Source organism: Bubalus bubalis, chromosome 3, assembly GCF_019923935.1.
Source record: "Bubalus bubalis isolate 160015118507 breed Murrah chromosome 3, NDDB_SH_1, whole genome shotgun sequence".
NCBI lineage: Eukaryota > Metazoa > Chordata > Mammalia > Artiodactyla > Bovidae > Bubalus > Bubalus bubalis.
The window spans coordinates 140,562,853-140,580,169 of record NC_059159.1 but is presented as its reverse complement, the minus strand read 5'-3'; the positions used below and the strand labels follow the sequence as shown (position 1 = coordinate 140,580,169).

Sequence of the window (17,317 nt, the reverse complement as noted above, 5' to 3'; positions counted from 1 at the left end):
AAGTGTAAATTGATTTCTTTTCCTTTCGAGTTGAACCTTTTAGTGAAGTTAGTTTTTATCTCTAAGACTTGAAGACAAAAGTTTTTTTTTTAAATATTGATATAGTTACATAAATTTTAGTTACTTGCCTAGTATCTTTTAAAATCTTTTCACAACTTTTTGGTATCCTTAGCTGTTTATCTGTTAAACAGCATGTATTAATACTCGGATTTTGAAACTAAACCCTGAGTCTTTGGTATTTAACTGGAGCATGTAGATTACTTATAATTATTCATATATTTGAATTAATAGATCTTATTTTGTATTTTCGTTTGTTTCATCTCTGTATCTTTTCTTGCTTTCATTTGGATTATTTTTTCCCTCATTTATCTTTTTTCACCTGTGTTTGAAAACTTTGAAGTCTTGTTATTTTTGTTATGTTAAACTTTCTTGAGGTATAATTTATGTACAAAACTTGTATTCATTTAAAGTGTAAATTTGATATATATGCAGAAATTCTAGTTAATCTTGATAAAATGGTAAATGTGTTTTTACTAAATTCTGAAGTTAACTAGGGTATTTCTTCTTTCTCTTTATTATAAAAGAAAACTTTGTTGTTGTTGTTTAGTCACTTCATCATGTCCAACTCTTTTATGACCCCTTGGACTTTATGTAGCCCACCAGACTCTGTCCATGGGATTTCCCAGGCAAGAATACTGGAGTGGATAGCCATTCCCTTCTCCAGGGTATCTCCCGACCCATGCATCAAACCTGTGTCTCCTGCATTACAGGGAAATTCTTTGCTGTTGAGCCACCAGGGAAATTCAAAAGCAGATTTTGTTGCCATTCAGTCACTCAGTCACTCCGACTCTTTGTGACCCTATGGACTGCAGCACGCCAAGGCTTCCCTGTCCTTCACCATGTCCTGGAGTTTGCTCAAACTCATGGCCACTGAGTTGGAGATACCACCCAACTATCTTGTCCTCTGTTGTCCCCTTCTCCTGCCTTCAGTCTTTCCCAGCATCAGGGTCTTTTCCAGTGAGTCAGCTCTTCGTATCAAATGGCCAAAGTATTGGAACTTCAACTTGAGCATCCTTCCTTCCAATGAACATTCAGGACTGATTTCCTTTAGGATTGACTGGTTGGATCTCCTTGCAGTCCAATGGACTCTCAAGATTCTTCTCCAACACCACAGTTCAAAAGCATCAATTTCTTTTTGCTCATTTTTTTTGTAATTTTGTTTGTGGAAATTCCAGAAGTTTTTGTTGTTATTGGTTTTGACAGGCACTGTAATAGATTAAATTCCTCATTGAGGATTTTTGTACCACCCAGGTAATGTGAATCAGGTTACAGATTCATGTGATTTGATGGCAGACCTTTGGTATCATTTTGTGAGTAGTACTTCAACCTCTTAGTGCTAAGGTTTGAGACTGTTGTCTTTCCTTGCTGTTATTTGGTTTGTGGTGGGGTATTTCTAGGGCCTCTATATTGAAGATTTAGTTTTCTGGGGTTCCATCTTCATGGGAGGAAGGGTCTTCTGTTGGACTCCCTACATTATGCAAGCTCTGGGTTACTGTCCTGTTCTTTATATTTTTTGAGATAGGAAAAACCTAAACCCCAGGTCACCTGTTTTTGCAAATTGTTTTCCAAGTGAAAACCTGCTTCAGTTTGGGATAAACTTTGGGGTCCTGTCTTTTTCCTTGTTTTCTTATTTACTTGTTGTTATACATAGTATCTTTTAGTATCTCTCTTTCTTTTTTTTTTGGCCATGCCATATGGCTTGTGGTTATCTTGGTTGCCTGACCAGAGATTGAACCCAGGACATGGCAGTGCAAGTACTGAATCCCAACTACTAGACCACCAGGGAACTTCCAATATACCTTAATATCTTATCCAACAATTGTGTATGTTTCTGTTGGGTAGATACCTAGCCCACCAGGTTTCCTACAACAGATATTTTTTAATGCAGATGTCTTCTCTTCAACCCTTTAATGCAGAGAGACTTAGGCATTACTTCCTTTGTACCTCCTTGTCTCCTGGGATTAGATAAGAGTACAGAGATCGAAAGTGAATTATGTTTGATTCAGTTTTTTGTTTTTTTTTATACAGTGGACATTCAAAGAGTGACTCACAGAGGATACGATTCTTAATTTTGACTACATAATGTGTGTGTAGAAGTTAAACACAATTAAAGGATGAATTGCAAATCCAGAAAAATTGTAAAAATGGATTAAGGGATGTGTATTTGTGTATGTGTGTGTGTGTGTAAATAAATGTGAGAATTTATACTATAAAACAAGAAAAACCCTATATTCTAGCAACAAATATATTACCTGTGAATAATTAAACTGATTAATAGATGTGTGGAAAATTGTTTGCTTTTCCAGCAGTCAGAGAAATTAAAATGGTAGTAAGATGATATTTTTTATCTACCACTTTAGAAAAAGCTTTTAAAAACTGTAGTATCTAATGTTGTCAAAGAATAGAGAAGTTGAATTAGATACTCTCATATAAAGTTACTGGGAATAGTATTAATATAAGTATTTTTGGAAAGCATTTGGACAACTTGTGTTAAACATTAAAATTGATTAGTATCTGACCCTGTAATTTTATTTCAGTGCTTAGGAAATGATCCTAAACAAAAAATTTTATGCAAAAGGATGTTCATTGCAGAGTTCTTTATAATAGCAAAATTTTGTAAATGGCTTAAATTCTTCCCTAATTTGTAAAGGATTTAATGCCAAACAATAGAATAAAGGTTAGCTCAATTGAGGTATTTTCTTTGATAAAGTGTTATATGGATCAAAATAATGTCTAAAAGTATAGAAAGAGAAAAGACTACTTGATCTGTCAGTAGTATACTTTTTTTAACTTGTCTTCCAGGACACTTTTCTTTCCTGGTTTTTTATCTTTCCAGTCCAGTTTTTCCTTCTCCATATCCTGTTGTTTCATTTTCATTTCTTCAACCTCTTTAAGATTGTAGTATCCCAAGGTACAGTTTTTGTCCTCTTCTCTGTTTCTTTCCACAGATAATTTCCAGTCTCATGGCTTAGAGTAGTATCTGTATGTAAATGACTCTCAAGTTTACATCTTCTGTATACAGCTTTCTTCTGAGTTTGAAGCATACATCCATTTGCCTGCTTTACGTCCTTGTCTGTATGTGAATAGCTCACACTTAACATATCAGAGCTAACTCCTGATGCTTTTCAGTTGTTCAGGCAAATACTTGGCACCATCTATGACCTCTATTTGTACCTTCTGCCCTGTATCTGGTCAGTTTTAGGATATCCTGTCTCTGGCTCACAGTGCATTTAAAATACAACCACTTCTTACCAGCTTCTGTAGGTAACTGCAGAAGATTCTTCCTTAAAAACGTTTTTTGTTTACTTATTTTTATTTGACAGTGTTGGGTCTCAGTTGAGGCACACAGGATCTTCACTGTGGCGTGGGCTTCTGTCTGGTTGCGGCTCACAGGCTTAGTAGTTGCATTGTGCAGGCTTAGTTGCCCCTTGGCATGTGGGATCTTAGTTACCCAGCCAAGGATAAAACCCATGTCCCCTGCATTGGAAGGGGGATTCTTAACCACTGGACCATCAGGGAAGTCCCTGCAGAAGACTCTTAATTGGTCTTCCTACTTCTATACCCACCCCACTCTGGTGCCCTGCTCCTCCCCAGAAAGACAGAACCAAATAAAACAAAAAAATTATTTAGCCTCAAATGTTTAAATGCTGTGGTTAAGAAACACTGTACTACTGTTTTTGGTTTTTGTCTGCTCCTCCCTCCCGAAATAAGTCACGTCATGGCACTCTTCTCCTCAAAACCTTCCAGTGGCTCCCAGTCTCTTTCAGGGTAAAAACCAAAATTCTTAAAATAGCTTGCACGGCCCTGCAGTATCTGGCCGTCTTCACCTCTTGGAATTCATCTTGGTCCTTCAGTTCTGGCCATCTTAACCTCCTTGCTGTTCTCTGACCACACCAGGCCTTCTCCCACTCAGGGGCCTGGGTACCAGCAACCTTCACTGTCTTTGCTTGTATCTGCTCAGTGAGGCCTCCCTAACCAATGGCATTGATACTGCCACCTACCTCTCCCCCTCCAGCACTCCTGATTCCTATTACCCCTTTCCTCCTTTACCCCTTTCTAACATTCCGTAAAATATATTTTTATAATGTTTATTAATTTTTGTTTTGACAGTCCTCTCCCCTTCTTCTCTAGAAAAATATAAGCTACAAAGGGGAAGAGTTTTTTTTTTTTTCTTTTAAACTGATGCATCTTAAGTGCCTGAAACAGTGCTTGGCACAAAACGAACACTCTAAATATCTGTTCAATCAATGAATAACAATTTAGCTGTTGTATTTCCTTTAGTAGATTTTGGATGATATTAATGTCTTTATGCTCTCCTAAAACTTCCTGTATTTGTTATTTACAGGACCTAATAGTAAAATAAGTGTAATGAATTTTGTGCTGGTTAAACATTTTATCTTCTGTTAGCAAATTTAAAATGTACCTGTTGTATCCATCTTTAAAATTTTCACTTGTTAGGTTTCTGAATCAGCATATAAAATATGATGTTAGTTTTGTATGTGTTTTAATATGTGTTAATATTTACACATAAAAGCTTAAACATTTTTTTTTTTTTTTATTTTCAAAGGGCTATGAGTTAATCTCCAAAGAACCAAAGCCTTTTGTATTTGAGGGAAAAGTTCGTGGTCCTATTGTTGTTCCCACAGCAGGAGAGGAAGCATCTGGGAATTCAGGCAATTTAAGAAAAGGAATGGTAATGAAGACGACTGTGTCTCCTAAAGGAGATGAAGGTAATAAGAAACCTGCCTCTGTGGATCTGGCAAAAGAAGACATTAAAGATAATGACAGAACATTACAACAGCAGCTCGGTGATCAAAATAGAACTATTTCATCAGGCCACGGCTTAAACAATGATATAGTGAAGGCCTTGGACCGAATTACGTTGCAGAATATTCCATCTCAAACAGCCCCAGGTTTTACTGCAGGAATGAAGGACTCTAGTCTCCCTGTCACTGTCCTTACATGCACTAAAGCATGTTCACATGTGGCTGCTTGTGGAAATGTTCTGTTTGAGGGAAGAACGGTTCAGCTAGGCAAGCTATGCTGTACTGGAGTTGAAACTGAAGATGATGAAGACACGGAGTCTACTTCATCAGTGGAACAAGCATCAGTTGAAGTCCCTGATGTACCAACACTCCATGACTCTGATCTTTATATTGAGATTGTAAAAAGTACAAAGTCTGTCCCAGAATATTCAGAAGTGGCTTATCCTGATTATTTTGGTCACATTCCTCCTCCATTCAAAGAGCCTATTTTGGAAAGGCCTTATGGTGTACAAAGGTGAGTTGCAGATTTCCTTTTCTTCTTAAACAAGACCATTGTCAACATATGGGGCATATGGGAAAAAAAACAAACAACTGCTTTGGGTTTTTAGGAAGAAAATTACTCTGAATTAAAGTTTGTATTGGCAGAGCTCCTTGCCTGCCTGCTTATATCCCTCAGAAGCATCCTATATTAATAAATCTTCTTGACTATCATGAAAAAAAAATAAAGTTAGTGTCATTTTTTATCCAGCTTTTGGACATATTGCATTGTTCTGAAATTGTCCATGTAGGTTTATTTTCTAAGTTCATTACTTATTCAAATGAAGCCAGCACAATAAACCTGGCCATTGGACAGTTTAGAAAGTTTCTATTTAGAATGAATCTGAAAATATAAAAGATTATTTAGTAATCTTTGAATAAATATTGTATTAGTGATATATATTAATTTAGTAATTTGATTATTATTTGAACTTGATTTAGATATAGAATCTAAAAATAGCAACATACACATCATCATTTTGTTGTAAAATTTGGATTTAAAAATGTACAGTATAATAATTTAAGATTCATAGAACTGAACTTGTTAAATATTACCAATTAATTTTATTGGGTTGGCCACAAAGTTCGTTTGGATTTTTCATTTTGGTTTTTTGAAGAACCCTAATGAACTTTGTGACCAACCCAATGGAAATTATGGTTAGTATTAACTGTTGCCAACTAATGAATATTGGGCATAAAAATATATTTTTGTTACCACTTGAGTATTTTCAGTGATTATGATTAAGGGTTTGTGATGATGGCTTATCAATACCTAGAGAGCGTTTATATGTTCTTGTTAAGAGTATGGTATGTATTGATGAAGTAGGACATTGCTGTGGGTATTTGATTCTGAGACTGTGAGCTTCTGGGGCAATAACTATTTTATTGATTTTTAAATTTAGCATATAATTAATCATTTTTACTTGTCAACTTAGTATATGTTTAATGTTACCAATTGAGTCCTTGATCCACAGGTATGGAATCATATACAATGCAGCATTAGAACAAGGGACTGAGTTTGTTGGGAAATGTGTGTGTGTGTGTGTGTGTGTGTGTGTATTGGTGAGGAGGGGGTGCTGTGCCTTGGCGTCCACTGGTTGTATCACAAACTGTACCATCCAGAGGCAGTTGGCCTCTTGGAGTGCTGAAAACAGCCTTGAAAAGCCACAGATGAAGCTCCACCTCAGAGGAAATACTCTGCAAGGATGGGCTGCCATCTTTCAGGATGCAGTATAGGCACTAAATTAGAAATTTCCACTTGATTCTCTATCCCCAGGCTGCATGGTCTGGGAAGCAGGAGGTGGAAACAGGTAGTTCTACTTACTGTAGCTCCCAGTGTTCCACTGGGGTACTTCATGTAGCTGTGTGTATCTCTGCACCTCTGAGCTCTGCATGGTTAGTCGTCCCAGTCCTGTAGTGGGTGCAGTCTTTCCATAGAGGACATAGCAAGGGTACAGTTTTGCTGCAAACTGTGGTTGCAATGGTTTACTTTAGACTCTTGTGTCACGGCCCACCAGGCAGGACCCAGATGAGCTAAAAGAGGTAAAATTGCTTCTGCACAGTGGCAGCAGGTTGACTATGGGTGGCACTCGAGTGATCCACTAATTCTGACATGAATGGGCATGTCACAACTACCCTGGGATGATGAAGATATGATTGCTAGAGGCTTAGACACCTAAGGATTTCCCTGGTGGCTCAGATGGTAAAGAATCTGCCTGCAATGTGGAAGACCCGGGTTTGATCCCTGGGTTGGGAAGATCCCCTGGAGAAGGGAATGGCAACCCACTCCAGTATTCTTGCCTGGAGAATCCCATGGACAGAGGAGCCTGGTGGGTTACAGTCCATGGGGTTGCAAAGAGATGGACATGACTGAGCAACTAACACTTTCAGGGACCTAAAGAGTGTTTGGGTCACTTAATCACACCAGCTACCAAGACCTGCAGAAGGGATAGGTGAGAGGGAGGGGAATTTTGATAGATACTGGAGGATGGAGATGAGTTGCAGCCCTGAGAATAATTACAGTAATGGGGACCATGTTTGTCCTGCTCATATTTTTCTTCTAAGTGTCTCCTTAGGAGAGGCCCACAGGAACTGTGGAGCAGCTACTTTCCAACATGAGTGTAGAAGTGGATCCTTGCACCACAAGGGTGGGCTGTGGCAGCCATGGCAATGAGTTTCTCATCGCTCCCTTCTTGAGAGAACCTGCCATGGAGCTTGTAGTTGCCCACAGCCTTTAGCCACTGTATTTTAGGATCTTCTTCAGCGTTATTGCTGAGGCCTTGTCCTCTCTGCATTGCTTCAGTTATTGTCTGACATTGATGGGGTTGCTAGAGCGAAGCCATTCCTGACCAGTTCAGGGATCTGCTCATTGGCAGTCTTTGCTCTGTGGTGTCCTGTTGGCGTGGTTGAGACTTTTGCAGAGCTACATTGCAGTTTGAGGCTCTCCTACTCAATATTCTCTTTCTTCCTAGGGATCAAATCTGCTTTTTGGACAGACCCAAAGGCCCTTCTCACCTGTTGCTGCTCCCTTTCCTCTTTGTTTTTCACATGTGTTTCCCCTAATAGGTGTGTTGCACAGTTGGCTGCAAGAGATTGTACTTGTGTTTGCTGCTGCTGCTGCTGCTAAGTCGCTTCAGTCGTGTCTGACTCTGTGTGACCCCATAGACGGCAGCCCACCAGGCTCCCCCGTTCCTGGGATTCTCCAGGCAAGAACACTGAAGTGGGTTGCCATTTCCTTCTCCAATGCATGAAAGTGAAAAGTGAAAGTGAAGTCACTCAGTCGTGTCCGTCTCTCAGCAACCCCATGGACTGCAGCCCACGAGGCTCCTCTGCCCATGGGATTTTCCAGGCAAGAGTACTTGTGTCTGGCATTTGCTTTTTGAAGGACTTGAACTGACATGTCAGGCAAAAGTCAGAATCAGTCAGCAACTAGGTTTTTCCTCCTTTTCAGCATCGCCTCTTAGACTCTATCTTTCAAAAGTCAAAGATGTCCTCTTGACTACAGAAGACACTTCCTGAACTTTGTGTTCTTTAAACCCTGAGAGCAAATTTCCTCATTAAATTGCCTCAGTCTGAAAGTTCTAATTTTCCTTATTAGCCTGTAATGTCTGAGGTAAGATTAGAAGGAAGGGAAGATTGTGGAAATGGGCTATAACTATTTTGTTAGTCTGATTCTCAGCCTTAATTTTAACTACCAAGGAGCCTTCTTATTTTCCCTCATGGAATTTATGTTTCAAAAGCTTTACTCACACTCTTATTTAGGTGTTCGACACATTTGTGCTAATAAAAGAGATAAATTCCTGTCAAGCAGAGCCTCTAATTAACATTAGATCATTTTTTCAGTTGATTCATTTCTTGATATTGATAAGTGAAGAAACTCACTCTAATGAAGTACAACTGTATTGCAAATGTGTTATCTATATGATGACCACAAATAGCTATTATACCTATTCTGTGGGTCCTCAAATGTCTGCAGATGGGGAGCTAAACCTTCAGCCCTGGTGACCTCTATTCTTTCTGAGCAGCTCTTCCTAGTGTTGGACTTTGTCATTGCATGACTGGGTCTTCCAGAGAGTGTTACTCCACCCGTAGACCCACACTCTATTTGCTGTCTCCCCAGGACTGTGCCTTTCCTGGTGGAGGAAGAGTTGATACAGAATTGAATTACTGTTGCTCTTCTCAGCTCTCCCCTCTCTCTTCTTATTTATGATTAATACTTTTTACCTCATTCTTGAAACACAGACCTTGCAAATTGCTCTACGTATGTAATCTACAGATTAGAGTTCAACATCTTGGCTACATTAGGCCACCTGCAGACTTTTTCCTGAAGTAGTTGTCTTTTTTTATTGCCGTACCACAGAATTTGTATATTATTCAAACCAAAGCTTTATAGTATAATTTTGATACTAAACAGCCTGATAGAAGAGCAAAAGGTCCCTGGGAGTTGGGATGTGTCTTAAAGGTGGGTGTGTTGGTACAAGTTAAAGTGCAAAGGAGATGGAGCTCCAGGAAATGAAAACATAGAAAACCCAATAATTTACAGCCTGTTTACCTGCAGTCACTCCAAAAGATTTTCAATGAGATAAATATAACTTAGCCTTGGAGGATTAAGTGATGTGTGTCTCCTGCAAGTTTCAAAGATTTCTTACTCCACTGATTTTTGAGACCTTGATAAAAATAACTTTTGCATGATTTGTTGCAGCAGAATCATCAGAAATTACAATGTAATCTAAAACTTTTGACTGCTAGTCTCTTTTGCTGCATCCTTATATATTTTGTGTGACAGTGAGTATTGCAGAGGACACCTTTTATCATATTTGTCAAAATTTTCATTTTCATATCATTTGTGAAAATTTCTGTGGGTGTCAGATGTTTGATATGAGGCAGGAATATAACCTTATAACTCTTTCAATCATACAAAACATTATGATTCTGTATATTTAGATGTGTAAGACTCCCCCCAATAATGTTAATTGCTTTAGAAAATCACTACAGATGGTGATTGCAGCCATGAAATTAAAAGATGCTTACTCCTTGGAAGGAAAGTTATGACCAACCTAGATGGCATATTCAAAAGCAGAGACATTACTTTGCCAGCAAAGGTCTGTCTAGTCAAGGCTATGGTTTTTCCTGTGGTCATGTATGGATTTGAGAGTTGGACCGTGAAGAAGGCTGAGCGCCGAAGAATTGATGCTTTTGAAGTGTGGTGTTGGAGAAGACTGTTGAGAGTCCCTTGGACTGCAAGGAGATCCAACCGGTCCATTCTGAAGGAGATCAGCCCTGAGATTTCTTTGGAGGGAATGATGCTGAAGCTAAAACTCCAGTACTTTGGCCACCTCATGTGAAGAATTGACTCACTGGAAAAGACCCTGATGCTGGGAGGGATTGGGGGCAGGAGGAGAAGGGGACGACAGAGGATGAGATGGCTGGATGGCATCACTGACTCGATGGACTTGAGTCTGAGTGAACTCCGGGAGTTGGTGATGGACACGGAGGCCTGGCGTGCTGCGATTCATGGGGTTGCAAAGAGTCGGACACGACTGAGTGACTGAACTGAACTGAACTGAATATAGGAGAAGGCAATGGCAGCCCACTCCAGTACTCTTGCCCGGAAAATCCCATGGACGGAGGATCCTGGTAGGCTACAGTCCATGGGGTCGCTACGAGTTGGACATGACTGAGCGACTTCCCTTTCACGTTTCACTTTCGTGCATTGGAGAAGGAAATGGCAACCCACTCTAGTGTTCTTGCCTGGAGAATCCCAGGGATGGGGGAGCCTGGTGGGAGGCATTCTATATGGTCGCACATAGTCGTATACGACTGACGCGACTTAGCAGCAGCAGCAGCATAATTAATATAAAATATGTACTTAAAATGCTTATGAATTACATAAGGAAACAGTACTCAGATATTTGAAGATTGTTACTTTTTTCCCTCTTTATTTTATATACTCTGCCTACAAAAATTTGTCAACTATTATATGAAATTTGTGGTGGGTAATGTCCAAAAACACATCAATCAGAGACCAGTCAGATAAGTTATGGTATATCCATTCTGTGGATACTTTGCAGTGATTAAAAAACAAACAAACAAAAAAACAGTGTACTAATGAAAAGAGGTATAAGATGTATTATGACATAAAATAATCAAGGTGCTTATGGAAGGAAAGTAGTAATTAACAGAATGAATGAGGGATGTGGGGTGTGTTGAAAGGAAGAATCTTCGTTTTAGACTTTTATGTAGTATTTGATTTTTGTACCACAAGGTACATGGTACATGGTACAAAAATCAAATACTACATAAAAGTCTAAAACGAAGATTCTTCCTTTCAACACACCCCACATCCCTCATTCATTCAGTTAATTACTACTTTCGGAGAAGGCAATGGCACCTCACTCCAGCACTGTTGCCTGGAAAATCCCATGGACGCAGGACCCTGGTGGGCCACAGTCCATGGGGTCGCTAAGAGTCAGACATGACTGAGTGACTTCCTCTCACTTTTCACTTTCATGCATTGGAGAAGGAAATGGAAACCCACTCCAATATTCTTGCCTGGAGAATCCCAGGGATGGGGGAGCCTGGTGGGCTGCCGTCCATGGGGTCACACACAGTCGGACACGACTGAAGCGACTTAGTAGTAAGTAGTAGTAGTAGTAGTGTTCAGAAATTTAAAATTAAAAGTAGGTGAAGGAATTGTGGCAAAAGCAGAATACGGAAAGCAGAACCTTGGATTTAGTCTTATCATGTTTAGAATGGTTCAAGTATTTCTGGAATGGAGATGACAGTAGAGAAGTATAATTGTAGTGTCAGTAGCAGATAACTTTTATATTGATTTTTTTTTTATGGTCCAGATACCAAAGTAAGTAAAAAACACTTTGTTATGCAGTGTGTATATGCTTATTAAAGTATGTCATTTAACAGTGTAGCAGCTATATGAGGAAATAGCAATTATTTCTCTTATTTAATGGAAGAGTATGCTGAAGCTTAGGATTCTTGAGTAACTCTCCAAGGTTACAATGCTAGTAAATGACTGAGCCAAGAGTCATCCTGGTCTAGGTCATGAGCCTGTCTTGTTGTTTATTCTTATGTAGTGATCATATATATGAGGTTATACCATACTTATGAAGAGTATCTTCTGTGGACCCTTAGAGAACACTTAAGCAATGAACAACAATATCCTATGATATCCTTATGGTAAAGTAAATATGGCAATGAGATGTGTTGTTGTTTTTCGTAAGTGTTGCTCTGTATTGGCTGAAACCTAACAAAACTACAATTTTGGTTTTGGCCATATATCATGTGAACTCTTGAGTATTAACTAGACTGAGTGGACTGCACATTTATCAGATTGCCTTGCTCAAATTATTTTCTTCTGAGCTATTCTTTGATGATGAATGTTAGTAAGTTTGAGGTTATATTCCCCAGGGGTACCTGGAAAATACTTGTTTTGACTGGAGAGTGATATATTTTAATAGGTGATTGAGGTAAAGGAGGGAGAAGGCAATGGCACCCCACCCCAGTACTCTTGCCTGGAAAATCCATGGACGGAGGAGCCTGGTAGGCTGCAGTCCATGGGGTCGCTAAGAGTCGGACACGACTGAGCGGCTTCACTTTCACTTTTCACTTTCCTGCATTGGAGGAGAAAATGGCAACCCACTCCAGTGTTCTTGCCTGGAGAATCCCAGGGACGGCGGGACCTGGTGGGCTGCCGTCTATGGGGTCACACAGAGTCGGACATGACTGAAGCGACTTAGCAGCAGCAGCAGTAGCAGAGGTAAAGGAAGAAAGGATTGATATCCTTTTATGAAAGTTGTGCTGCTTAGCACAAATATATGAATAAAAGACTATTTTTCCTCTTTATTAGTGAGGGCTGAGGGCAGGGCAAGATTTCCCTCAAGTATTAGGTGTATGTCTAGTCTAAGTTTAATATAAATGGGGAGTTATATCCCCTAAAATACAGTTTCAGAAGTTGAAAACCAGTGGCCTCTAGGCCATATTCAGCTTGCTAATGATTTTGTTTTCACTTGCAGAGAGTTTTGTTTTGTTTTTATGTATTTTTTCTTGTTGAGCCAAGATTATCTTTTTTTTTAATTAGTTTTTTATTGAAGGATAATTGCTTTACAGAATTTTGTTGTTTTCTGTCAAATCTCCACATGAATCACCCATAGGTATACATATATTCCCTCCCTTTTGAACCTCCCTCCCATCTCCCTTCCCATCCCACCACTCTAGGTTGATACAGAGCCCCTGTTTGAATTTCCTGAGCCACGCAGCAAAGTCCCGTTTGCTATCTATTTTACATATGGTAATGTAAGTTTCCATGTTACTCTTTCCATACATCTCACCCTCTCCCCATGTCCATAAGTCTGCTCTCTATGTCTGTTTCTCCATTGCTGCCCTGTAAATAAATTCTTCAGTACCATTTCTCTAGATTTCTTATATGTGTGTTAGAATATGATATTTATCTTTCTCTTTCTGACTCACTTCACTCTATATAATAGGTTCTAGGTTCATCCACCTCATCAGAACTGACTCAAATGTATTCCTTTCTATGGCTGAGTAATATTCCACTGTGTATACGTACCACAACTTCTTTATCCATTCATCTGTTGATGAACATCTAGGTTGCTTCTGTCTTCTAGCGATTGTAAATAGTGCTGCAATGAACAATGGGATACATGTGTCTTTTTCAATTTTGGTTTCCTCAGGGTATATGCCTACGAGTGGGATTTCTGGGTCATATGGTTGTTTTATTCCTCGTTTTTTAAGGAATCTTCATACCATCTTCCATAGTGACTATATCAATTTACATTCCCACCAACAGTGCAGGAGCTTTCCCTTTTCTCAACACCTTCTCCAGCATTTATTGTTTGTAGACTTTTTGATGATGGCCATTCTGACCAGTGTGAGGTGATGTCGTATTGTGGTTTTGATTTGCATTTCTCTAATAATGAGTGATGTTGAGCATTTTTTCATGTGTTTGTTAGCCATCTGTATGTCTTCTTTTAAGAAATATCTGTTTAGGTCTTTTTCCCACTTTTTGATTGGGTTCTTTGTTTTTCTGGCATTGAGTTGTATTAGCTGCTTTTATATTTTGGATATTGATCCTTTGTCAGTTGTTTCATTTGCTATTATTTTCTCCCATTCTGAGGGTTGTCTTTTCCACCTTGCTACAGTTTGCTGTGCAAAATCTGTTAAGTTTAATCAGGTCCCACTTGTTTACTTTTGATTTTATTTTCATTACTCTAGGAGATAGGTCATAGAGGATCTTGCTTTAATTTATGTCATCAAGTGTTCTTCCTATGTTTTCCTCTGAGAGTTATATAGTTTCTGGTCTTACATTTAGGTCTTTAATCCATTTTGAGTTTATCTTTGTGTATGGTGATAGGACAGAGAAGGCAATGGCAACCCACTCCAGTATTCTTGCCTGGAAAATTCCATGGATGGAGGAGCCTGGTAGGCTGCAGTCCATGGGGTCGCTAGGAGTCGGGCACGACTGAGTGACTTCACTTTCACTTTTCACTTTCATGCATTGGAGAAGGAAATGGCAACCCACTCCAGTATTTTTGCCTGGAGAATCTCAGGGACAGAGGAGCCTAGTGGGCTGCCGTCTATGGGGTCGCACAGAGTAGGACATGACTGAAGTGACTTAGCATCAGCAGCAGCAGTGGCTGTCTTTTCCCCATTGTATATTCTTGCCTCCTTTGTCAAAAATAAAATACCCATAGGTGCATGGATTTATTTCTGGGCTTTCTATCTTGTTCCATTGGTCTGTATTTCTGTTTTTGTGCCAGTACCATACTGTCTTGATGACTGTAGCTTTGTAGTATAATCTGAAGTCAGGAAGGTTGATTCCTCCAGCTCCATTCTTCTTTCTCAAGACTGCATTGGCTATTCAGGGTCTTTTGTGTTTCCATATGAATTGTGAAATTTTTTGTTCTAGTTCTGTGAAAAATACCATTGGTAATTTGATAGGGATTGCACCGATTCTGTAGATTGCATTTGGTAGTATAGTCATTTTCACAATATTGATTGTTCCTACCCAGGAACATGAAATATTTCTCCATCTGTTTATGTCATCTTTGATTTCTTTCATCAGTGCCTTATAATTTTCTGTGTATAGGTAAGTTTATTCTTAGGTATTTAATTCTTTATGTTGCAATGGTGAATGGGATTGATTCCTTAATTTCTCTTTCTGCTTTTTCATTGTTGGTGTATAGAAATGCAAGTGATTTCTGTGTATTGATTTTGTATCCTGCAACTTTGCTAAATTCACTGATTAGCTCTAGTAATTTTCTGATGCTATCTATAGGGTTTTCTATGTACAGTATCATGTCATCTGCAAGCAGTGAGGGCTTTACTTCTTTTCCAATCTATATTCCTTTTATTTCTTTTTCTTCTCTGATTGCTGTAGCTAGGACTTCCAGAACTAGGTTGAATAATAGTGGTGAAAGTGAACACTCTTGTCTTGTTCCTGATCTTAGCGGGTATGCGTTCAGTTTTTCACCATTGAGAATAATGTTTGCTGTAGGCTTATCATATATGGCCTTTACTGTGTTGAGGTAGGTTCCTTCTATGTCCATTTTTTTGAAGAGTTTTAATCATAAATGGGTGCTGAATTTTGTCAAAAGCTTTTCTGCATCTGTTGAGATTATCATATGCTTTTTATCTTTCAATTTGCTAATACTGTGTATCATATTGATTGATTTGCATATATTGAAGAAACCTTGCATTCCTGGAATAAACCCAACTTGATCATGGTGTGAGCTTTTTGATGTGTTGCTGAATTCTGTTTGTTAAAATTTTGTTGAGGATTTTTGCATCTGTGTTCTAATGATATTGGCCTGTAGTTTTCTTTTTTTGTGTTGTCTTTGGCTTTGGTATCAGGGTGATGATGGCTTTGTAGAATGAATTTGGAAGTGTTCCTTCTGCTGCAGTTTTTGAAAGAGTTGGAAGGATGGGCATTAACTCTTCTCTAAATGTGTGATAGAATTCAGCTGTGAACCCATCTGGTCCTGGGCTTTTGTTTTTTGGGAGATTTTTGATCACAGCTTCAATTTCAGTGCTTGAAATTGGGTTTTCATAATTTCTATTTCTTACTGGTTCAGTCTTGGAAGACTGAACTTCTCTAAGAATCTGTTCATTTCTTCCAGGTTATCCATTTTATTGCCATATAGTTGTTCATAATAGTCTCTTATAATCCTTTGTGTTTCTGCATTGTCTGTAACCTCTCCTTTTTAATTTCTAATTTTGTTGATTTGATTCTTCTCACTTTTGTTCTTGATGTGTCTGGCTAAAGGTTTGTCAATTTTGTTTATCTTCTCAAAGAACCAGCTTTTAGTTTTTTAATCTTTACTCTTGTTTCTTTCATTTCTTTTTCATTTATTTTGCTCAGATTTTTGTGATTTCTTTCCTTCTACTAATTTTTTGTTGTTGTTGTTCTTTTTCCAGTTGTTTTAGGTGTAAAGTTAGGTTGTCTGTTCGATACTTTTCCCGTTTCTTGAGGTAGGATTGTATTGCTATAAACCTCCCTCTTAGAATGCTTTTATTGTATCTCATAGGTTTTGAGTTGTTATATTTTCACTGTCATTTGTTTCTAGACATTTTTGTATTTCCCTTTTGATTTCTTCAGTAACCTGTTGGTTATTTAGAAACATGTTATTCATTCTCCATGTGTTTGTGTTTCTTACAGTTTTTTCCTTGTAATTGATATCTAGTCTCATAGCATTGTGGTCAAAGAAGATATTTGATGCTATTTCAATTTTATTAAATTTACTGAGGTTTGATTTGTGACCCAAGATGTGGTCTGTCCTGGAGAATGTTCCACGTGCACTTGAGAAGAAGGTGTATTTGTCTGCATTTGGATGGAATGTCCTGTAAATATCAATGAGATCCATCTCATCTAATGTATCATTTAAGACTTATGTTTCCTTATTTATTTTCTGTTTTGATGATCTGTCCATTGGTGTGAGGGAGGTTTTAAAGTCTCCTAACTATTATTGTGTTACTGTCCATTTCTCCTTTTATGTCTATTAGTGTTTTTCTTATGCATTTATGTGTTCCTATGTTGGGTGCATAGATAATTACAAGTTTTATGTCTTTCTCTTGGATTGATCCCTTGATCATTATGTAGTGTCCTTCCTTATCTCTTGTAGTCTTCTTTATTTTAAGGTCTATTTTGTCTAATATGAAGATTGCTATTCCAGCTTTCTTTTGCTTCCCATTTGCATGGAATATATTTTTCCATCCTCTCACTTTCAATCTGTATGTGTCTTTAGGTCTGAAGTGGGTTTCTTGTAGACAGCATATAAATGGGTCTTGTTTTTGTATCCATTCACCCAATCAGTGTCTTTTGGTTGGAGCATTTAATCCATTTACATTTAAAGTAATTATCGATATATATATGTTCCTTTTGTCATTTTCTTAATTGTTTGGGGTTGATTTTGTCGATCTTT

General features: G+C 38.4%; 1 protein-coding gene across 6 annotated transcripts in view; it reads left to right on the top strand.

The window, feature by feature from the left end:
- Positions 1–17,317, top strand: part of AGTPBP1 (ATP/GTP binding carboxypeptidase 1) — a 194,384-nt gene that overhangs the window by 103,272 nt on the left and 73,795 nt on the right. For all 6 annotated transcript variants that reach the window (XM_025281964.2, XM_025281965.2, XM_025281962.2 and 3 more), the window contains one exon: positions 4,628–5,340. In XM_025281964.2, the coding sequence (XP_025137749.1) occupies positions 4,628–5,340 (713 nt within the window). The remainder of the gene's footprint in view (positions 1–4,627; positions 5,341–17,317) is intronic.